The sequence below is a fragment of the Hypanus sabinus genome, chromosome 23 (genome assembly GCF_030144855.1).
Source record: "Hypanus sabinus isolate sHypSab1 chromosome 23, sHypSab1.hap1, whole genome shotgun sequence".
Taxonomy (NCBI): domain Eukaryota; kingdom Metazoa; phylum Chordata; class Chondrichthyes; order Myliobatiformes; family Dasyatidae; genus Hypanus; species Hypanus sabinus.
In genome coordinates, this window is record NC_082728.1 from 5,293,696 (window position 1) to 5,316,252 (window position 22,557).

At 43.5% G+C, this 22,557-nt stretch overlaps 1 protein-coding gene across 1 annotated transcript in view; it reads left to right on the top strand.

Moving 5' to 3' along the window:
* wu:fj29h11 (uncharacterized) overlaps nucleotides 1-22,557 on the top strand; it is a 157,395-nt gene that overhangs the window by 73,713 nt on the left and 61,125 nt on the right. The window contains exons 19-27 of the mRNA XM_059949087.1: nucleotides 1,140-1,348; nucleotides 2,325-2,558; nucleotides 6,940-7,046; nucleotides 8,717-8,917; nucleotides 12,039-12,165; nucleotides 15,436-15,649; nucleotides 16,931-17,078; nucleotides 20,657-20,837; nucleotides 21,680-21,857. Of these exons, the coding sequence (XP_059805070.1) occupies nucleotides 1,140-1,348; nucleotides 2,325-2,558; nucleotides 6,940-7,046; nucleotides 8,717-8,917; nucleotides 12,039-12,165; nucleotides 15,436-15,649; nucleotides 16,931-17,078; nucleotides 20,657-20,837; nucleotides 21,680-21,857 (1,599 nt within the window). The remainder of the gene's footprint in view (nucleotides 1-1,139; nucleotides 1,349-2,324; nucleotides 2,559-6,939; nucleotides 7,047-8,716; nucleotides 8,918-12,038; nucleotides 12,166-15,435; nucleotides 15,650-16,930; nucleotides 17,079-20,656; nucleotides 20,838-21,679; nucleotides 21,858-22,557) is intronic.

The following is a 22,557-nucleotide window of genomic DNA, read 5'->3' on the forward strand; positions in this document are numbered from 1 at the left end:
TGGTTGTTTTTATTAAACTGTGTACTTGCACCACATCTACTTCACCAGAATCAGGTTTAATATTGCTGGCAGATGCCATCAGATTTGTCGTTTTGCAGCAGCAGTACATTGCAATGCATAAAAAAAACCCTATAAATTACAATTTTAAAATACAACTATATTCAGAAATATATAAATTAAAAACTCACACATACACACACACACACACACACACACTCACACTCACACTCACACTCACACTCACACTCACACTCACACTCACACTCACACTCACACTCACACACTCACACTCACTCACACACAATGTTCATATGTTCAATGTCCATTCAGCATTTCAGTGACTGAGGGGAAGAAGCTGTTCCTGAAACACTGAGTGTGGGTCTTCAGGCTCCTGTAGCTCCTTCCTGATGGTAGTAGTGGAAAGAAGGCATGACGTGGGTGGTATTGGTCCTTGATGATGGTTACTGACTTATTGAGGCATCATCTTTATAAGATATCCTTGATGCTGGGGGTGGCCAGTACCCATGATGGAGCTTTGCAGCTTTTTCTGATCTTGTGCAGTAGCCACTCCACAACAGCTGGTTATGAAACATTTGCAAAAGTCTTTGCTGACATACCAAATCTCCTCAAACTGCTAATGAAATTTGTAACGGCACCAGTTTGTTGGGCCCAGGATAGATCTTCAGTTAAGTTGACACATGGGAACTTGAAACTGCTCACCCTTTGCACTGCTGATCCCTCAATGAAGACGTGTGTGAGTGGTATTTGAATTGTGCCTAGCCATGTACCTGGCTTTTTCCCCCTTCCCTTCTAGTCCTGAAACAGTCACTGTTCATTCCCCCTCCACTGATGCTGTCTGACCTGCTGAGTTCCTCCAGTATTTTGTGTGTGTTGCTCTGGATTTTCAGCATCTGCAGAACCTTTTGTGTTTGTATTGTGTAGTTCATGTTTTTATGCAAAGAATGTCTAACCCTTTCTAATTAACCCCCAAACTTTTATTAACTAATTAATAACTTTTACAATATTTCAATGATTTGTATCTAAAGCTTTGCAGATTCAATTGACAGTTCCTATGTTTTTAAAAGCTGTTTAAGGATGTTATGTGGCTGCAATTAATCAAAATAATTCTGTCTTTTAAGTTACTGCAACACCGAAGCAAATAATTCAGTGGGTCTGCTTGGGGACCTGAGTAAGCAACAGGCTTTGATATGTCTGTTGAATACTCCTCTACTGGAAGATCTCGCCGAATGGTCACAGTGGGAGCTGGTGTTTCAGCCACAGCATGGTTCACTGAAAGACTTCATCGAAAGAAACTGTAGCGAAAAAGCGACTCAGCTTGGTATAGGAGGTAAAAATTTGATGCATTGTATCTTAATGCTAATTTATGGTTTGAATGTGGATCATGTGCTAGGATGCATATTTAAATGCCTTGTTGTTAACTGCACCACTGCATATCACCAGCAGTCTTTATCTATAGTCAGGTGGAGAGAGCAATGACAGAGAAGTGAAGACATTAACACAGACCGGTACAGCACAGTACTGGCCCTTTGGCCATCAATGTTCTGACCCTTTAATCTACTCTTAAGATCAATCTAACCCTTTCCTCCTACATAACTCCATTTTTCTATCTTCCATGTGCCTATCTAAACCATTCTTAAATACCCCTGAGTGTTAAAGATCCTTCTCACTTTCCAAAGATCAGAATTCAACATATTGCTGTGTGCCTTGGTCAAAATTCTTGGCTTAGTACATTGTGTGGGACTGGTAGCATTTGTGGTATTCAGCCTAATCCTAATGCATGAGGTCTCAGGTGGACCCATGGGATGTGGAGGTCCCAGGGATGGGGGGAGTGCTGGGAACATCATGACCCTGTGCTGAGTTAGAGTTTGGGTTATGGTCCCTCAATCATCAGGCTCTTGAACCAGCGGGGATAACTTCACTTGACTTCGCTTGCCCTATCACTGAAATGTTCCCACCACCTTATGATCTAACCTATGGACCCACTTTCAAGGATTTTTCACCTCATGTTCTCAATATTTATTGTTTGTTTGTTTGTTTATTTTTTTATTATATTTTTCCTCTCTTTTGCACATTGGTTGTTTGGTCTTTCATTGATTCTGTTATGGTTCTTGGAGTTACTGAGTATGCCCACAAACAAAGAATCTCGGGGTTGTATGTGGTGACGTGTATGTACTTCGACAGTAAGTTGCTTTGAACTTTGAACTGTAATTGTAATGAAAGGGATGTCTGTGAAGTGCCCTGAGTCATGAAGCATTGAATGCACCCTACAAACACGTACAGTAATTGTTTTCTCTCCCCTGTAGGTTCAGCTGTGCTGAATGACTTGATCGCCATGGAAGTGAAGCCAGGCGTGCTTCTGAGGCTCACCACTCAAACCAACCCGGACCTCTTTGCTCAGGCTGTTAGGTCACATGACCCCATAAAGACAGCCGGCCACTTGGTTTCCATAGTAACTGCAGATGGATTAAGGAATGCTCCCTTATCTTTACTAGCCAATCATGTGGAATCTGCTTTGGCAATTTTGGGAAGTTTAGAAGGTAATATTTTTTTGTTCAGCAGATTTAAGGTTTTAAATTTCATTTTAAAGATTGCAGTTCTTTGAAAAATTCTTCAATCCATTTTACTGCAAGGGCTCCATCTCTCTTGCCTTGCTGATGCAACGCACACAAAATGCTGGAGGAGCTTAGCAGGCCAGGCAGCATCAATGGAAATGAGTAAATGGTCGATGTTTTAGACCAAGACCAAGACCCTTCAGTGGGTCTGGAAAGGAAGGGGAGAAGTCAGAATAAGAAGGTGAGGGAGAGGAGGAAGAAGAAGAAGGTGGTAGGTGATAGGTGAAACAGGGAGGGGTGAATTAAAGAGCTGGGAAGTTGATTGGTGAAAGAGAAGGGGGAATTGGAATGGAGAGGACAGAAGGAAGAGAAGTGGGAAGGTGTACCAGAGGGAGATGATGGACAGGTGAGGAGAAAAGGTGAGAGAGGGAAACAAATGGGGAATGATGAAGGAAAGGAGGAAGGGGCAATTTGTTTGAGAAATTGATGTTCATGCCTTCATGTTGGAGGCTACCAGATGTGGTTCAGAAGATCAAAGTACAGCTGGAACAAATAGATTGCTTTGTTTCTCATGAGTGGTAGCAAACCGTTTGAGAAGATGTCAAGTCAGAAACTGTGCATTGTTCTGTGAAGTAAGTCTTTACCTCATTTTCAGAGTGATGTACTGTTAATGAGTGCATTCTCCTCTTCAGCTTCCTCTATATGGCCTTATCACATGCTCCAAATAAAGATGCAGTATGTATTTTGTTTTGATGAAAGATCTTAGCCCTAAACATTAACTGTTGAAGGGTCTCGGCCCGAAATGTTGACTGTAGTCTTTTCCATAGATACTGCCTGGCCTGCTGAGATCCTTCAGTAATTTGTGTGTGTTGCTTGGATTTCCAGCATCTGCAGATTTTCTCTTGTTTGTTATTGACTGTTTATTCCCTCTTGTAGATGCTGCCTGACCTGCTGAGTACTCTGAATTTACAGCAACTGCAGAAACTCCTGTGTGAGGGTATATCTTGATTCATTTAGCTGAGAAATGAAAATAAGCTGTTGTAACAGTGAACAAAGTCACTGGGGAGACACAGCTGGGAGATGAAAGTCTTTATTTAGGACACACACAAACAGGCAGCCTTTGAAGTCATGAGAGAGGCAGAGACAAAGGTTCCCCAACCCAACATTACAGCACATTTTTATATGTAAAAGCCCAAAGGTAATAGGGTAATTTATGTAGTTGCAATACCCTCATAAAGTTTCTTTTGAGTTGCATGTAGTTTTCCAATTACTGGATCTTTCCACCAATGCACTCAAATTAATTACTGTGGTCTCTGAGTTGTATTCATGCAATGTGGTGTTGATTATGTTGATGCATATGCAGAAATCTCAAGCCGATTGGATGCTTCCTGTTCTGAGCTGCATTCCCCACCAGAGCTGCATTTTAAATTTAATCTACAATCCATATTCAGATCTGCAGGTTACCCTAATGTGAAGCTTGGTTGATGTCGAATTAATATTTGCTATCTTGCATCTCCAAAATACACCCTAACACAAACCAAAACTGCAGAATTTAGAGAAGTGTACAACTTGGATTTATTTCCAAGCAAACCCAAAATTAGCTACAGAAGTGAATAGGTCATATGTACTAGGCTGAATCTAAGCAATTTAATTAATGTTCAGTTGTTGGGAAGTACTTCTACCTCTCTGCAGGCTTTAAGAACCCACATTACAATTAGGCTGTTCAATACATTGGTCCAAAGAAATCCATTTCACCACTCACACTCAATGAACCTTTTCACGATTGTTTAACATCATTTCCTGTACACAGGTGTAAGGAGTACAAAATAATTGTTGCTCCGGATAAAAAAAAGAAACGCATATAAGATAAAGAACACAGTAATAATAATAATAATAATAATAATAATAATAATAATAATAATAATACAAAAAACATGCAATAAGTATAAATACATAATTTAGATATACATGGATTGATTGTATGTCCATAAAGTGTCATTAGACTCAGCATAATGTGACTGATTATGACTGTGTAGGAGGTGTGTGATGTGTACTCCCAAGAATTTGAAACTGCTCACAGTTTCCACCGCTGTGTTGCCAGTGTAAATGGGGCAGGGGGCGGGTGGGGTGTGAGTTCTCCTGAAGTCAATAATCAGCTCCTTTGACTTGTTGACATTAAGAAAGAGGTTACGTGCCTGCACCAGTCCTCAAGCTCTTCCACCTCCTCTGTGTAAGCCGTCTTCTTATTGGTGATCAATGTATTTGCCGATGTGATTGCTGGGGTATTTGGCTGTGTAGACATGGTGTGAACAGTGTACAGAAGTGGGCTCGGCACACAGCCCATTGGGTCCAGTTGGGTTTGGCAGGGAATAAATACGTAACCTATTCAACCTTTCCCTATAACTCAAGTCCTTAAGTCTTGGCAACATCCTTGTTGGTGCTCTCTGTGCTCTTTCAGTCTTATGGTTAGCTTTCTTGTAGGTAGGAGATCAGAACTGCCTTGAGTTGTGAACAAGGTTAAGTACTACTAGTAATGAATGGGTTTGAAAGCACGTACCACCAGGCACAAGGACAGCTTCTATCCCATTGTTATTATGCTATTGAACAGTTCCCTAGAGCAAAAAGATTGACTCTTGACCTCTCAATCTATCTCAATATGGCCTTGCACCTTATTGACTGCCTGTGCACTGTAGTTTCTCTGTAACAATTTATTCTGCACCCCCTTATAGTTGGTGACATACCAAATCTCCTCAAACACCTAATGAAAAATAGCCGCTGCCATCCCTTCTCTTTAGTTGCATTGATATGTCGGGTCCAGGTTAGATCCTCAGTGTTATTGACACCCAGGAACATGAAGTTACTCACTCTCTCCACAGCTGATCCCTCGGTGACGACTGGTGTGTGTTCCCTTGTCTTTTCTGAAATCCACAATCAGTTCTTTGGTCTTACTGATGTTGAATGCAAGGTTGTTGCTGCAACACCTCTCAACTAGCTGATCTATCTTGCTCCTGTACGCCTTCTTGTCACCATCTGAAATTCTGCTGGCGATGATTGTATGGACAGCAAATTTATAGATGGCATTTGAGTTGTGCCTAGCCACACAGTCGTGGCTGTAGAAAGAGTTGAGCAATGGGCTAAGTACACATCCCCGAGGTGCACCAGTGTCTGTTATCATGCATTGCATTGTACTGTACCCACAAAGTTATAAATTTCATGATACATGCCAGTGATATTAAACCTGATTTTGATTCTGATCACAAACGAGAGAAAATCTGCAGATGTTGGAAATCCAAGCAATACGCATAAAATGCTGGAGAAACTCAGCAGGCCAAGTTGCATCTATGGGAAAGAATATAGATGATGTTTCAGGCCAAGACCCTTCAGCAGGACTGGAGATAAAAAGCTGAGGTGTCAGTGTTAGATGGTGGTGGGAGGGAAGGAAGAAACACAAGGTGAGAGGTGAAACCGAAAGGGGTGAAATGAAGAGCTGGGAAGTTGATTGGCGAAAGAGATACAGGGCTGGAGAAGGGGGAATCCAATAGGAGAGGACAGAAGGCCATGGAAGAAAGGAAAGAGGGAAGAGCACCAGAGGAAGGAGATGGGGTGTGAGAGGGAAATGGGGATGGGCAATGATGAAGTGGGGGGGGGGGGCTTGTATTACCAAGAAGTTCGAGAAATCGATGTTCATGCCATCGTTGGAGGTTGTCCACCTTGTTTTTTTTTGTTGTACTACCTCAATGGACTGTTATTATGTATGGATGCCTTGCAAAACAACACTTTTCTCTACATGTGGCGATAGCAAACCAGTGACATTAAATGCTGACTAACCCTTCATTTCCAGAGATGCTGCTTGGCCCACTGACGTCTTCTGGCAGTTTGACATTTAAACATTTTTAAAATGGAACTTGTGTTTAAGGATGACTTGTGTTGACTGTGAGTGTTCGTGTAATGTCTGTGCATCTATCTGAAATGAATAATGAAAATTTCAGTGCTGTTGCTTAAAACTAAATTAGAAGCCAAATTGAGGCTTTCTTCCCACTGTGGAATGAACAGGAAATTAGCAACTTATTCTCAGTGTAAACACAAGAGGCTGGAAATCCAGAGTAACACACACTAAACACTGGAGGAACTCAGCATCTATGGAGAGGAATAAACAGGTTTGACAGCAAGTGCAGATATGCCCAAAGATTAACACTAGTTAGTAATTTATTGAACTGTAAAAGAAATGTTATACTTGGTTAGAGTGATAGGTTAAAGCCACTGTGTTGACGTTTCAGGCTGAGACCCTTCATTTATTCTCAGATTGTGGTTATTACATTGATTTCTGCCAACGTTTGACACCTTTTATTTGTATTTCCTTGCACAGAAACGTACTTGGAGACTGAGAACCGATCGCCACATCGAGCTGCCAAATTTATTATTGATTGTCTTGTCAGGATTCCAATAAGACTTTGCAAATCACTTTTACAGAAGGTACAGTATTATATGGATACCATGCGACTTGCGTATCTGATGGGCTAGTTTTAACATGCCACTGTAACCAACTATGGTGGGGGAGTCTAAGACCAGAGGATACACTTTCAGAATAGAGGGGTGTCAATTTAGAACGGAGATGAAGAGGAATTTCTTTAGCCAGAGAGTGGTGAATTCATTGCCACAGACAGTTGTGGAAGCCAAGTCATCGGGTATATTTAAAGCGGAGGTCGATAGGTTCTTGATTAGTCAGTGTGTCAAAGATTACAGGGAGAAGGCAGGAGAATGAGGTTGAGAGAGATAATAATTCAGCAATGATGGATTGGCAGAGCAGACATGAAGATCCAAATGGCTGAATTCTAAAATTTTGTCAACAGTTCAGTCGATTACTAATTAGTGTTCATTTTTGGGTATATCTGCACTTGCTGTCAGAATAAGAATATTCTCTTTGCAAAGCCAGATCTGTCCATTTGTGATGCCAAGCACTGAATGATGTAGTCTGTTTGACTGTACAAGGTACTTTCAAAGTTCCTGCTGCTCTGTACTTTTCAGCAGCTGTGATCACTGTCTCCAAGGGATAACTTTCCAGCACAATAACCACTTGGAGACTGGGGTCAGCAAAGAACAGGCAGTCTGTTGATCTGCACAATGCTCATAAAGGCAGCAAATTCTTAGTGAATTCTTCTTTGAGCTTAGTGATGTGGTGTCATGACAACAACCTTCCCCTCAATGTCAGCAAAGCAAAAGAGCTAGTCGTTGAACTCAGGAAGGCGGGGGTCAGTACCTGTGCTTCTGTCTACGCAGCATTGCTGAGGTTGAGAACTACAAGTTCCTGTGAAGGGTATTACCAGTAGCCTTCCGTGGTCTAACCACGTAGACGCCACGGCCAAGAAGGCTCGCCAACACCACTGTTTCCTCGGGAGGCTAAAGAAATTTGGCATGTCCCATCAACTCCTTCCAATTTTTATCAATGCACCAAAGGCAGAGCCCTCTCTGGATACATAACAGATAGGTATGGCAACTGCTCTGCACGTGATCACACAAAACCAGACTCCCTTCTGTGGACTCTGTCTGACTATACTTCTCAATGCCTTGGTAAACCAGCTGCAAAGACTCCGCCCACACCGGACATTCACTCTTCTCCCCACTTCCCTCAGACAGAAGGTACAAAAGCCTGAAAGCACACCAAGCTCAAGGACAGCTTCTACCCTGCTGTTATAACTCTATTAGATAATTCCCTGTACTCTCGACCCACAGTCTACCTGGTTAAAATGTTGCACTTGTCTTTATTTGCCCTGCATTTTTTTCGTAGCTGTTCCACTTTATTCTGCATTCTGTTATTGATTTATCTTGTTCTACTTCAATGCATGGTGTAAAGATTTGATCTGTACGGACAATCTGCAGGACAAAGTTTTCACTCTGTCTCACTACAGGTGACAATAATAATCCAGTTCACTCCTCAAAATAATTAATTTGCTAACTTGTCATTCTCCTTTTCCACATCAATCAGTCATGAGACTAAATTTGGTGGGGATGTCACAGAAAGAGTTTACAAAATAATATTGCTGATCTGTGAATAAGCAATTTGCTGCAGTAGTGTTTGTATCTTTAGTGTGGCAAAGTAGAATTAACAAAATAATTAAAATATTGGAAACATTTGTAAATTACAGGTCTTCCTAGAACCATTTTCCAGAGTCGTTGGGCAGTCTGAATCTAAGGAAATCCTTCTGCAAACAGCAGAAGGTTCTTTCCGGAACCTAAACCGACTGCATGAACTGGGAATTCTTCTGGGAATCACAGAATGGAGGAGACATTATCATTCCAAACTGGATTCTGCCGACCTTGTTTCCATTGCATCACAAACCTTAAAGGTGAGTCCTAATGTCAAAGGGGTTGAAATTGTTTATAGACACTTTACAGGTTGGTGAGCACACAAGGGGAAATCTGTTTTGACACAGGATCTCAGTCCTTGTTGTCTAAAAATTGCTTTATACTTTAGATGTTCATTTCCTCCTACTCTGCATTCCCATTTTTTTTACTTTTAAATTTGAATTTTGTGTACCACCAATCATGATTCTCCCCTGCCACGATGAGGCCACAGTCAGGTTGGCAGAGCAATGCCTCTAGGTATCCTCCAACTTGATGAGTAATGTTATTGATTTCTCTAACTTCTGGTAATTTCTTCCCCTACTCTCTTTTTCCATTCCCCATTTTGGCACCTTCTCACGCCGCCTTCTCACCTGCCTGCATATCCCTCTGGTTCTCCTCGTGTTTTTAAACTCTGCTCTGTCTGCCAAAAGCAGGATTTCCAGGTGGCCAGCCATTTTAATTCCTACCCTATTCCCATTCTGACATGTCAGTCTAAGGCTTTCTGCTTCGCCACAACGAGGCCACTCCCAGGTTGGACGAACAACACCTCATACTCTAATCTGATGGCATGAACATCCATTTCTCCTTCCAGTAGTTTTTTAACCTTTTTTCTATTTCCTATTCCACATTTGATAGGATTGAGGCAGGAAATATGTTCCAGATGTTGGGAGAGTCCTGTACCAGAGGGCATGGATTGAGAATAAGAGGTCAGTTATTTTAAACAGAGTTGAGGAGGAACTTCTTCTCCCAGAGAGTTGTGGAGGTGTGGAATGCACTGCCTCGGAAGACGATGGAGGCCAATTCTCTGGATGCTTTCAAGAAGGAGCTAGATAGATATCTGATGGATAGGGGAATCAAGGGATATGGGGACAAGGCAGGGACTGGGTATTGATAGTGAATGATCAGCCATGATCTCAGAATGGCGGTGCAGACTCGAGGGGCCGACTGGTCTACTTCTGCACCTATTGTCTATTGTCTATTCCTTTCCTCCTCCTTGTGCTCCTTACTCTAGCCTCTTACCTCTTCTTCTCACTTATCCATTACCTCCCCTGGTGCTCTTCCTTTCTCCCATGGTCCACTCTTCATCTGTCCTATCAGGTTCCTTCCTCAGCCTTTTACCTCTTCCACCTATCTCCTGGCAGCTTCTCACCACCCCCCTCACCTTATCTTGCCTACCACCAGTTAGCTTGTACTGCTCCTCTCCCCACCACTTTATTCTGGCTTCTTTCCTGTTCCTTTCCAGTCCTGCAGCGCTGACTGCTTATTTCTCTCCGTCTGACTTGCTGGGTTCCTCTAGCATTTTGTGTTTGATTCTTTTTATCTAACAGTCATTGAAGACTTTTTCGTGTGTTGTTTACTCACCCCCCACCCCCCATCACTTCTGAAATGCTTCATTGAGATCTACCACTGGCTTTGAGTCTGCAGCAATCATCCTGACTAGTGCATTTTCTGGAGTCTGTGGTAATGTGGCTGAATAATCCTGAACGCGGCAGCATTAGTCTGTAGTTCAATGGCCGCAAGGTAATGTTGCAGCTCTATAAAACTCTGGTTAGACCGTGCTTAGGGCACTGTTCTGGTCTCCATGTTATAGGAAGGATGTGAAAGTTTTAGAGAGGGTGCAGAGGAAATTTATCAAGATTAGAGAGCATGTCTGACGAAGAAATGTTGAAGGAGCTAAGATTTTTCTCTTCGAAGTGAAGGAAGATGAGAAGTGACTTGATAGAGTTGCACAAGATGATAAGAGGCTTAGATCGAGTGGACATTTGCCCAGGGAGGAGATGGCTAGTATGAGGGGGCATCATTTTAGTGTAATCAGAGAAAAGCATAGGGGGAGATGTCTGATTTTTTTTTACACAATGATAATTTTTGGGGTCGCACTGCCAGGGGTGGTGGTAGAGGCAGATACATTAGGGACAATTATGAGACTCTTAGACACATGGGTGAAAGAAAAATGAAGGGCTATGTGGGAGGGAAGGGTTAGATTGCCATAGAGTAGATTATAAGTTTGACAAAATATTGTTGGGCAATTGGCCTGTACTGTGCTGTATCTTCTAACTTGTCAGATATAAATTTTATCTCAGGATCCTTTAATGCGCAAGAACTCTGAACAGAGTTGAGTCCTGACCCATATTTTGGCTAGTGACTAATTTACCTATGTGATACTTAATAAGATGTATGAAATGATTCTTTTAATTGCACACTCATATTCTGAATTTATGCCCATACTTGATTCTCCCAGATATAAAGATTAAAATATTACTTTCCATTATTTTTATTTTGTTTTAAAAAGGGAAGCTGGAAATTGATCTTATGTAGGAAGTAGTAGTTTTAGGTGAAGAGCAAATCTTATTTCTAAATGTCAGTGATCATAGAGATTGTTAAGGGCACCAAATTTCTTGGTGTTCACCTGGCAGAGAATCTCACCTTGTCCCTCAACACCAGCTCTATAGCAAAGAAAGCCCAGCAGCGTCTCTACTTTCTATCAAGGCTGAGGAAAGTCCATCTCCCACCCCCTCATCCTCATCACAGTCTACAGGGGTTGTATTGAGAGCATCCTGAGCAGCTGCATACTGCCTGGTTCGGAAATTGCACCATCTCGGATCGCAAGACCCTGCAGCGGATAGTGAGGTCAGCTGAGAAGATCATCAAGGTCTCTCTTCCTGCCATCACAGACATTTACACTACACGCTGCACCAGCAAAGCAAACAGCATAATGAAGGACCACACGCACCCCTCATACAAACTCTTCTCCCTCCTGCCATCTGGGAAAAGGCACCGAAGCATTCGGGCTCTCATGACCAGACTATAACAGTTTCTTCCCCCAAGCCATCAGAATCCTCAGTACCGGAAGCCTGGACTGACACCAACTTACTGCCCTCCACTGTGCTTATTGTCTTGTTAATTACTTATTGTAATGCCTGCATTGTTTTGTGCACTTTATGCAGTCCTGGGTAGGTCTGTTTTTCTGTGTTTTTATGTAGTTCAGTCTAGTTTTTGTACTGTTTCATGTAACACCATGGTCCTGAAAAACATTGTCTCATTTTTACTGTGTACTGTACCAGCAGTTATGGTCGTAATGACAATAAAAAGTGACTTGACTTGACATTGTAAATTATGTTACAGACAACCGATTCTGTGTCGCAGAGTAGTAGATCTTCATTCATGAGCTTGAGTGATGATGAAGGTGGTAATATTACTGTCCCTGAATCAGAAGTCGACATTGCATCTGAAAGCACATCTGCCAGTTCAGGTAAGGAACTTTTTAAAACTACTCAACACAAGATTTTGCATGTGCTGGTGTTACGAATCCCGTAACTGGGTCACTTACCAGCAAAGATAGAGAGGTCCGTTGAAGTCTGATGGTACTATTTTTAAAAGTATTTATTGATAAAGGGGCACAAAAATAAGATTAATGCAAACATACAGATAATATACGTCGTCAATACTAAATCTAAAAGCGCGGGTATCATAATAACCAATAAGAAATAGCTCTATCGTTGTCTAGGGGATAATGTATTGTCCGATGGAAATATAAAAGTCACTGTTAGTTTGTTCGAGCTGCAGTGTTTTGGTTTTAAGAGAGACAGTTTAAACTTGCCCAGGTCTTTTATGATGCCAATCCTTTGAGTCGGGGGAATTGGTTTCCCCGTTGTTAGCTAAAAGCCGTTTTCCGTGTTACAAGCCACCAGTCCCAGGCAACGGAACTGAACGCACATGGCCTCCTTCAAAATGGCTTCCCCGATTACAGGAGCGCTAGCGTTTCTTCTGGTGTGCCTGAGGGGCTGTTCCCACAGATCCTCTTTTATCCTGACTCGCAGGGTCGCATATGTCAATCAGGTTGGGGGTGATGCAATCCCTCCCTCAACCAGCCCACTTTGCCTGAGGGCGTTCACATAGCATAGTACCTCAATCCACAAATTCGTCTTCAAGAGACATTGGCCATGTCCCTTAGCTTTATATTGCCGGAGGAACGAGACATTCTCTCTCATTTCCTGGGTCTCATGACTCAACCCAATAGTGATCTTGCGATTCTCACAAAGGAGGGGGCTGCAGGCATAACACTGGAAATCCAGAGTAACATCCACAAAATGCTAGAGGAACTCAGCCGATCAGGCAGCATCTGTGCAGAGGAATAAAGAGGTGACGTTTTGGGCTGAGACCCTTCATCAGGACTGGAAAGGAAAGGGCACTGAAGCCAGAATAAGGTGGTGCAGGAAGAGAAGGAGTACAAAGTGAGAAGATGAGACCAAGTGAGGGAAAGGTGGATTGGTGGGGGAGTTGGATGAAGTGAGAAGCTGGGATGTGACAGGTGGAAAAGTTAAAGGGCTGGAGAAGAAGGAATTTGCTAGGAAAGGAGAGTGGGCCATGGGGGAAAGGGAAGGAGGAGAGGCACCAGAGGGAGGTGATGTGGGCTGGCGAAGGGAAGAGCAGGGGTAAGAGTGGAGCTAGAATTAGGAATTGGAAAAGAGGGAACAGGGGAAAAATTACAGGTGGTTAGAGAAAGTAATATCCATGTGGCTACCCAGACAGAATATGAGGTGTTGCTCGTCCAACTTGAGAGTGGCTTTGTCAATTTTAAAACTATTTCCATCCTCTGAAAGAATTGCTTTAGTTCTGGGGAACATTTCAGGCTTCCCGCAGCCCTCTTGCACCTCACCCAGGAAGCAATTGGGCACAACCGAGCCATACTCTTCCCAACTGAATGCCCACAAGTGTCTGGCAGGAGTCACCATGACATCTGGGAAGGCTCAGTGACAGCTGCTATCTTGCTGTTATCAGACTCTTGAATGGACTGATCATATGCTAAAGATGAAGTCTTGATCTTCCAATCTACCGCTTCATAGCCCTTGGCTTTTATTTGTCTACCTGAACTCTCAGTATCGCATTGTTCTACATTATGGTATGGGTGTCGATTTCTCCTTCCAGGGGACAAGGCACCTTCCCATTCCCCACTCTGGCCTTCCACTTCTTCTCACTTGCCTATTATTTCCACCGGTTCCCCCCCACCACCCTTCCTTTTCTCCTAAAGTCCACCCTCCTCTTGTATCAGATTATTTCTTCCTCAGTTCTTGACTTTTCCCACCCACCTGGCTTCACCTCCCTCTAAGCTAGCCTCTGTTCCCCCCCCCCCCCCCCCCCACTTTTAAGTTCAGGCATCTCTGCTGCTGAAGGGTCTCGGTCCGAGATGCTGCCTGGCCTGCTGAGTTCCTCCAGCATTTTGTGCAAGTTGTCCTACATTCTGTTTTCCTTTTGATCTCCTTACTGATGCTGAAACCTGACAAGTAATGAAAGGCCTGGATAGGCTGGGTGTGGAGAAGATATTTCCAATAGCGGGTGAGTCTAGGACCAGAGGGCACACCCTCCAAATAGAAAGATGTCCCTTTAGAGCAGAGATGAGGAGGAATTTCTTTAGCCAGAGAGTGCTGAATCTGTGGAATTTGTTGCCACAGACGGCTGTGGAGGCTAAGTGGGTATACTTAAAGTGGAGATTGGGTTCTTGATTAGTCAGGTGTCTAAAGATACATGAAGAAGGCAGGAGAATGGGATTAAGAGGGATAATAAATCAGCCATGATAGAATGGTGGAGTAGACTCGATAGGCCGAAAGACCTAACACTACTGCTGTGTCTTACGGCCTTATGCATGGTGTGCTGTGTCAGGGTGTATGCAAAACAGAGTCTTTTCACTGCCTCTCAGTACATAGGCCAATAAGATACTAATACCATTAACATCCAAGGATCCTGAGCAATTTCAAGTTCCTGTAATTCACAATTTCTTACTATTATTATGTACTGCATTGCACAGCTGCTGCAAAGACAACAAATTTAATTACATATGGCGGTGATATCAAACCTGATTCTGTTTGTGTCAGGAGTCAGGGTTCTAGTAGCCTCGTGGACGAGGTAAGTCACCTGCAGAATCTTGCCTCCAATTACTTCACTTGGTGACAAGGAAATGGTGGAGGGTCACAAAGATGAGTTGTAAACTGTGGTGGATTCTGGTGTTTAAATCCAAAGTTGTTTTAGAAGTCAAGAGTGAGGCATAAAACTTGTTGCTTCACAATACTATAACTTTATGAAGAATTGATAGAACAGGGACGGGGAGTGGGGTGGGGCGGCACCTTACTACTCGAAGAAAAGAGGACCTAAAGATGGCACCCAGAATAAAACAGCTACATTTATACACAAAGATGAGAAAATTTCATACATAACAATAATTCAATTGGAAAATACTTATAAGTAATGCCGTAAAATTAACCAATGAGAAGATACTAGGAAAGAACAAAGAAACTTGAAGAGGTTTCCTGAATTATACTTTGTATAACCGCTAAAGCAGGAGTTTTCAACCTGGGGTCCACAGACTCCTTACTCAGTGGCATGAATCCATGCCATAAAAAAGCCATGGTGAGACAGGCATATTGAAATATTATGTGTATAAACACCTCTTAAAATACAAGCAGATAATTGATTGTAAAATTAAACCATCAGATCCAACAACTGAATATGAATATTCTTATTTCAGTGGCTGAAGATGATGATGGTGACAAGTTTGTGCTTGCTGATGAAGCCAATGACTTGCCAGTGCCCGATGAGAAGCCTCCCGAGTCTGGGGATGACACGGCTCTTTTAAATGTTGTTCCGTCTGATCTGGCTGAGCTAGCAAGGCTTGAAGAGTGCTCGCTCGATGGAGCTAATGAGGAGGACAAACTGCACAAGTCAATCATTGATGACATCAGGTCAGTATCAGTATCAGATTTCAGATTTATTTCATCACGTGCATACGGTGAAATGCGCCACAAACGCGAGACGCTGGAAATCCAAAGCAACACGCACAAAATGCTGCAGGAACTCAGCAGCATCTATGGAAAAGAATAAGCAGTTGATGGTTTGGGCCAAGACCATTTTGTGAGTGTGCGTTGCAGTGAAATGCGTCGTTTGCATTAACAACTAAAACAATGGGCACCTCAGTGGCCGAGCAACTAGCACAATCCCACTGCAGCTTGGGGCTTTGGAATTCAGGGTTCAGTCTGTGAGGAGTCTCTGTACGTCCTCCTTTTGAAAGGAGCTACTCCAGTTTTCTCCCGTGGTCCAAAGGCGTACCGGGTAGGTTAGTCAGCCATTGTAAATTGTCCCATGATTAGGTTAGTGGTTAAATCAGGGTTAATGGGGGTTGCTGTCAGTGCAGCTCAAAGGGCCAGGAGGGGCTCCTCCATGCTGCATCTCTAAATAAGTAAATAAATATCTAAGGATGTGTTGGGGGGCAGCCTGCAAGTGACCCACACTTTCTGGTGCCACAGTGTTCCGTAGAACAACACAGCCGGCAACAACAACAGAACAAAACAAGACGAGCGACAGCTAAACAAACCCCTTTCCCACCCATCCATGCACTCAAACACACAGGCAGGCCTCCAACCCCAGGACAGGCTGCCTCTGGTCCTACAGTCCTTGCCCCTGGACTCACAGACATCAGGCGTCTGACCTCCAGATGACCCGATCCAGGGGCTTCAGCCTTCGGGTCTAAGTTGCATCACTGTCTCGCATGGAGGTACCAATGCCAGTTTCAGAAAATGCTGCAGAGGATTGTAGACTCACTGTCCAGGACATGCCCTCTTCTCAACCATCAGGGAGGAGGTAAATGAGCCCAAAGACCCACACTTATCTCTTTAGGAACAACTTCTTCCCCTCCGCCGTCAGATTTCCAAACGGTCCACGAATCCATGAACATTACCATACTAGTTTTGTTCTCTTTTTGCATTATTTTTATATTATTATAATCTATAATACTTTTTTATGTATTAAACTGTTCTGCTGCCACAGTGCTATGATTTCTCACATATGTCAGTGATAATAAAACTGATTCTAATTCTGAGAATCATACGCCTGGCTGTGAATTTGAAGTATGCAGATTAGCATTGGGAGGTTTGGGCAGAATAAGAAGAGGCACTACGGTTTGTGATGCTAGAAAACTGTCAGTTATTGAATTGATATAAATATTTACATACATTCTTTTGGTTTAGAAAAAATGAATTTGGCATTGGGATTGAACTGAACGATGAGGGGAAGAAGCTAATGCAAGTTCATCAGAATCGATTAGGACGAAGCCTTGCACGCTTATCTACAGAGCTGTACAGTAAAGACACGCATTTTGTCCTGGAACTGATACAGGTAAGCTCAGTCAGTTTGCATAGCCAATAAATCCAGAAAAACGTTATAAGCATATGTAATAATACATGTATCTTCAAAATGGCCACCTTTCTACTTTTCTGTCAGTCCATGGGAACAGAATTAGGCCATTTGGCCCATTGAGTATGCCCTGCTATTAATCGTGTTTGACTTATCATCCCTCTCAACCCACTCTTCTGTCTTCAGCCCGTAATCTTTGACACCCTTAGTAATCAAGAACCTATCAACCTTCACTTCAAATATATCCAATGACTTAGCCTCCATAACTGACTATGGCAATGAATTCTACAGATTCAACACCCTCTGGCTGAGGAAATTCCTCCTCATCTCTGTTCTAAAGGAACGTCTGTCTGTTTTGAGGCTGTGCCCTCTGGTCCTAGACTATTGGAAACATTCTCTCCACGTTCATTCTGTCTATGCCAGGGGTTCTCCGCTTGGGGTCCACCAACCCCTTGCTTAACAGTATTGGTCCATGGCATAAAAAAGGTTGGGAACCCCTGATCTAGGCCTTTCAGCCTCCGTAATGCTTATTGGTTACCTGTCAAACCATGCTCATCTATATCGAGCAAAACACACAAAATGCTCGAGCAACTGAGCAGGTCAGGCAGCATCTGTGGAGAGGAATAACAATTGATGTTTCCCTTCATCAGCGTGTGAGTGGTGGGGGGAGGGGGATGAGTATAAACTGGGAGGTGATAGGTGAGACCGGGTGAGGGGGATGAAGTAAGAAGCTAGGAGGTGATAGGTGGAAAAGGTTAAAGGGCTGAAGAAGAAGGAATCTGATAGGAGGGGAGGGTGGACTATGGGAGAATGGGCAGGAGGAGGGGAACCAGAGGGAGGTGATGATCATGTGAGGTGAAGTGAAGGGGTGAGAGGGGAGCCAGAATGCAAAATGGAGAAAGAGAAGGAGAAATTACTAGCAATCAATGTGCATGCCATCAGGTTGGAGGCTATCCAGACGGAATATGAGGTAATCCTTCTCAATGGGGATGTTGGATAAGATATAGGAGCAGAATGAAGTCAGCTCCACAGTTTATTCATAGCAAATCCTTTTTCCCTCTCAGCCCCAATCTCCTACCCTCTTCCAAATCCCTTCGTGCCCTGACTAATCAAGAATATATCAACCTCTGCTTTAAATATACTCAATGACTTGGCCTCCACCGCCACCTGTTGCAACAAATTCCACAGATTCACCACTCCCTGGCTAAAGCAATTCTTCCTCATCTCCATTTAAAAGCCATCCCTCTATTCTGAGGCTGCGTCCTCTAGTCCTAGACTCCCCCACCATAGGAAACGTCCTCTCAACATCCACTCTATCAAGGCCTTTCAACATTCAATAGGTTTCAATGAGGTCACCCCTCATTCTTCTGAATTCCAGTGAGTACAGGCCCAGAGCCATCAAACGCTCCTCATATTATTCATGATTGGATCAGCCATGATCTTATTGAATGGCGGAGTAGGCTCAACGGGCCAGATGGCCGACTCCTGCTCCTATTTCTTACGGTCTTATGAACTCAGACAGAGATTGATTGTGCTGATCAGCTTGGCTTTGTAAGGGATGTTCCTGAATGTTTTAATTTAATTTTTTATGAAGGTGTAAGCTTATGGAGGTGTGTGATGTGGTTAATATCCATGTGAGCTTGAGTAAAGCCTTGGACAATTCCTGTGTGGGGGAATGGTCCAAAAGATAAATGCCTGTGGGATGTAGGGCAAATTGGATTCAGAAACTGGCAGGTAAAGGTAAGCAGAGGGTGAATTGCCTTTGTGATGGAAAGCCAGTGACCTGTGATGTGCAAACACGAGGAAATCTGCAGATGCTGGAAATTCAAACAACACACACAAAATGCTGGTGGAACACAGCAGGCCAGGCAGCATCGAGAGGGAGAAGCACTGTCGACGTTTCGGGCTGAGACCCTTCGTCAGGACTAACCGAAAGGAAAGATAGTAAGAGAAATCTGCAGATGCTGGAAATTCAAACAACAACACACACAGTGCTGCCTGGCCTGCAGTGTTCTACCAGCATTTTATGTGTGTTGTGACCTGTGATGTGATTGTGGGAATTGTGATGAACCAATTCACAGATGAGACGAAAATTCAAGGTGTTGTGGATGATACCGAATGATTGGTAAGAGGTGTGCAGTAACAGCAGGTGAAATATAATCCTGAAAAGTGTGAGATGTTACATTTTAGGGAAGTAATTCTGCCCAAGTCCCTATGGTTCGAGTTCAAGTTTATTGCCACCTGACTGTACGTTTTACAACCAAACAAAACAATGTTTCTCCAGAGCATGGTGCACCCGCAGTACATATATCACGCACAAAACTTAAAGCAAAATATTACCACAAATAAGTTAATAGAGTATAATTCAAAATTCCTGCAGCATAAATAAACAAAATGGTAAACAGCTGGCTGTCCTTGTGATGAGATCTCAGTGGTGGCAGGGCATTCCACCACTGAGATACGATAGGGTCTTTTAGGAGACTCTTGGACAGGTACATGGAGCTTAGAAAAATAGAGGGCTATGAGTAACCCTAGGTAATTTCTAAAGTAGGTACATGTTCGGCACAGGGCCTGTATTGTGCTGTAGGTTTTCTATGTTCTATGTTTTTGTTAGTCTCACAGCCTGGGGGAAGAAGCTGTTACCCAGCCTGACAGTGTTAGTTCTGAGCCTCCTGTGGGTCAAAGAGATTGTGTGATGAATGGCTGGGTCCTCAACAATGCTTCAGGCCTTTTGTCTACAAATATCCCAGTAAATGTCACAAATAGGAGGGGCCAGGGGAGATCCCAGTAGATCCCTGTACTGCTTTTTGCCATGGTATGATATGCTAAGCTATGGTCCTAGGAAGTAGTGGAGAACAGAGATCCCAGTGTACCTGTCCAAGAATTCCAGGCAAACATCTGCAGGTGCGTGATGGAGATGAGCTGAACTGGTTGTATTGCCTCCTAATACGGAAACATCAATGATTGAAACATCAATCATACAAAATACAGCCCATTAGCTGGACTGTTGTGTTCAGATTCACATTTATTTATCACATGTACATTGAAACATCCAGTCAACTATGTTGTTTGTGTTAGCAGCTCCCAGTGTCACCCACGTTCCGGCGACAATGTAGCAGGTCCATAGAGTTCAACAGAACAACATAGGCAACAACAACAGCAAAATAAGCCCCTTTTCTCCCATCCATCCACACACGGATAGTCAGATACAGAGACAGACAGACACACAGGCCTCCAGCCTTCAGGTCTCCAGTGGACTCTGCCCACTGATGATAACGGGTGTCAATAAAGGAGAGGCTGTTGCCCAGGAAGGAAGATTTCAGCTGTGGAGATAGGCTGCTTTTGTTTTCTCTGGGGTGGAGAGGACCGATGGGTGATCTGATTGAGGTATATAAAATAAAGGGCTCAGATGGATGGTGAGAAACTTCTCCCCTTGGAGAAGATCTGTAAAACAAAAGGCAAAAGGGATATGAAGGATTAAGTTTTGGGGTGAAATATTTCGAGCTGGGTCATAAATTTTCTGCTTTTATGTTCTGATTGTGCCTCTTACTTCATCCTAGAATGCTGATGACAACAGTTACCCACCGTTCAATGACGGTACAACTCCCAGCCTGCTGTTCGTGGTGGAAAGAGACTGCATCCTTCTCCTCAATAATGAATGTGGTTTCGAGGAGAAGAATATCCGAGCAATCTGTGACGTTGGCTACAGCACCAAGGGGAAGCACAAATACGGCTACATAGGTAGGAAGGCGTGGAATGGTTTGCAAGGCAGGTGTCTGGAAAATATTGAATAGATAATTTAATACCAAACACCATTTAATGTGGAATGAAACCATGCCACTCTAATGAAGTTCTGTCAATCAGAACACAACAGTAGCCACAAGTAAAAAGTAAATAAATAGTACTGAGAACAGGAGTTTAGAGATACTGAAAGTGAGTCTGTAGGTTGTATTCTGTGATCGATTCAGTGTTGAGGTGAGTGAAGTTATCCACGCTGTTTCAGGAGCTGGATGGTCAAAGGTAATTGAAGCCTAGTGGTGTGAAGCCCAAGGCTCCTGTACCTCCTGACTGATGAAGGGTGCATGGCCTGGATGGATTTTTTCGAAACACGAGGAAGTCCGCAGAGGCTGGAAATCTGAGCAACACACACAAAATGCTGGAGGAACTCAGCAGGCCAGGCAGCATCTATGGAAAAGAGTACAGATGATGTTTTGGGCTGGGACCCTTCATCAGGACTGGTAAAGACTCAGTAGGAACAGTAGAGACCGATACAGTTTGGTACCAGCAGCTTCACAGGGAGTTGCCAGTCAGAGTTGAATTTAACATAGGACTGCCTTAGGGGCTTCAGTTCCGGATTCTTCCTCGGGGTTACTCCGGAAGCCTTCCTCATGAGTGAGTACAGCCACAAGGCAGCAGAGGTCTGAGATCAGAATTTTCCTTCTCCTAGCTGAGCAGCCAACCGCAGGTGATGAACCCCATCCGCCCGGAGCAATTAGCTTTAAGGTGCCGGTAACCCACCTTTCACTAAATGACTGCAAGTTGAAATAAGCTACAAACAGATTAATATTTTGATTTCTTGGCAGGCCAGAAAGGCATCGGATTTAAGTCGGTCTTCAAAGTTACGGACACCCCAGAAATTCACTCTAATGGTTTCCATATCTGCTTCGACAAGCTCAGTGGCCCAATGGGATACATCCTTCCCCATTGGATTGACGATGAAAGACCTGTAGACTTGATGGGGTCGGATGCAGAGAAGGCAAGGTAATATACAACAACGTGACATCCATTGATTTGGAGAGTTGACCTGGCAAAGTTATTATATTACAATTATATAGAGTCTGTTAACTACTGAACAGAGTCAAAAGACCAAATTAAACAGGAGGAGCACGCAAAGTGCTGGAGAAACTCAGCAGGTCAGGCAGCATCTATGGACACTAATAAGCAGTTGACATTTCAGGCTGAGACCCTTCTTCAGGACTGGAAAGGAAAGTGGAAGATGCCCGAGTAAAAAAGTGGGGGAAGGGTAAAGAGGATAGATAGAAGGTGGTAAGTGAAGCCAGGTGGGTGGGGAAGGTAAAGGGCTGGAGAGGAAGGAATCTGATAAGAGAGGAGAGTGGACCATAGGAGAAAGGGAGTAAGGAGGGGACTCGGGGGAGGTGATAGGCAGATGAGAAGTGGTAAGTAGCCAGACTGGGGAATAGAAAGGGGGGGTTTACCGGAAGGAGAAATCAATATTCGTGCTATCAGGTTGGAGGCTACCCAGACAGAAAGTAAAGTGTTGCTCTTCCACCCTGAAGGTGCCCTCATCTTGGCACAAGAGAAACCATGTCAGAATGAGAATGGGTTTGGCCACAAGCAAGTTGTGCTTTCGGCAGTGGAATGGAAGTGCTCTACAAAGCAGTACCCCAGTTTGCAACGGGTCTGACCAATGCAGAGGAGCCTGCATCGGGAGCACTGGACA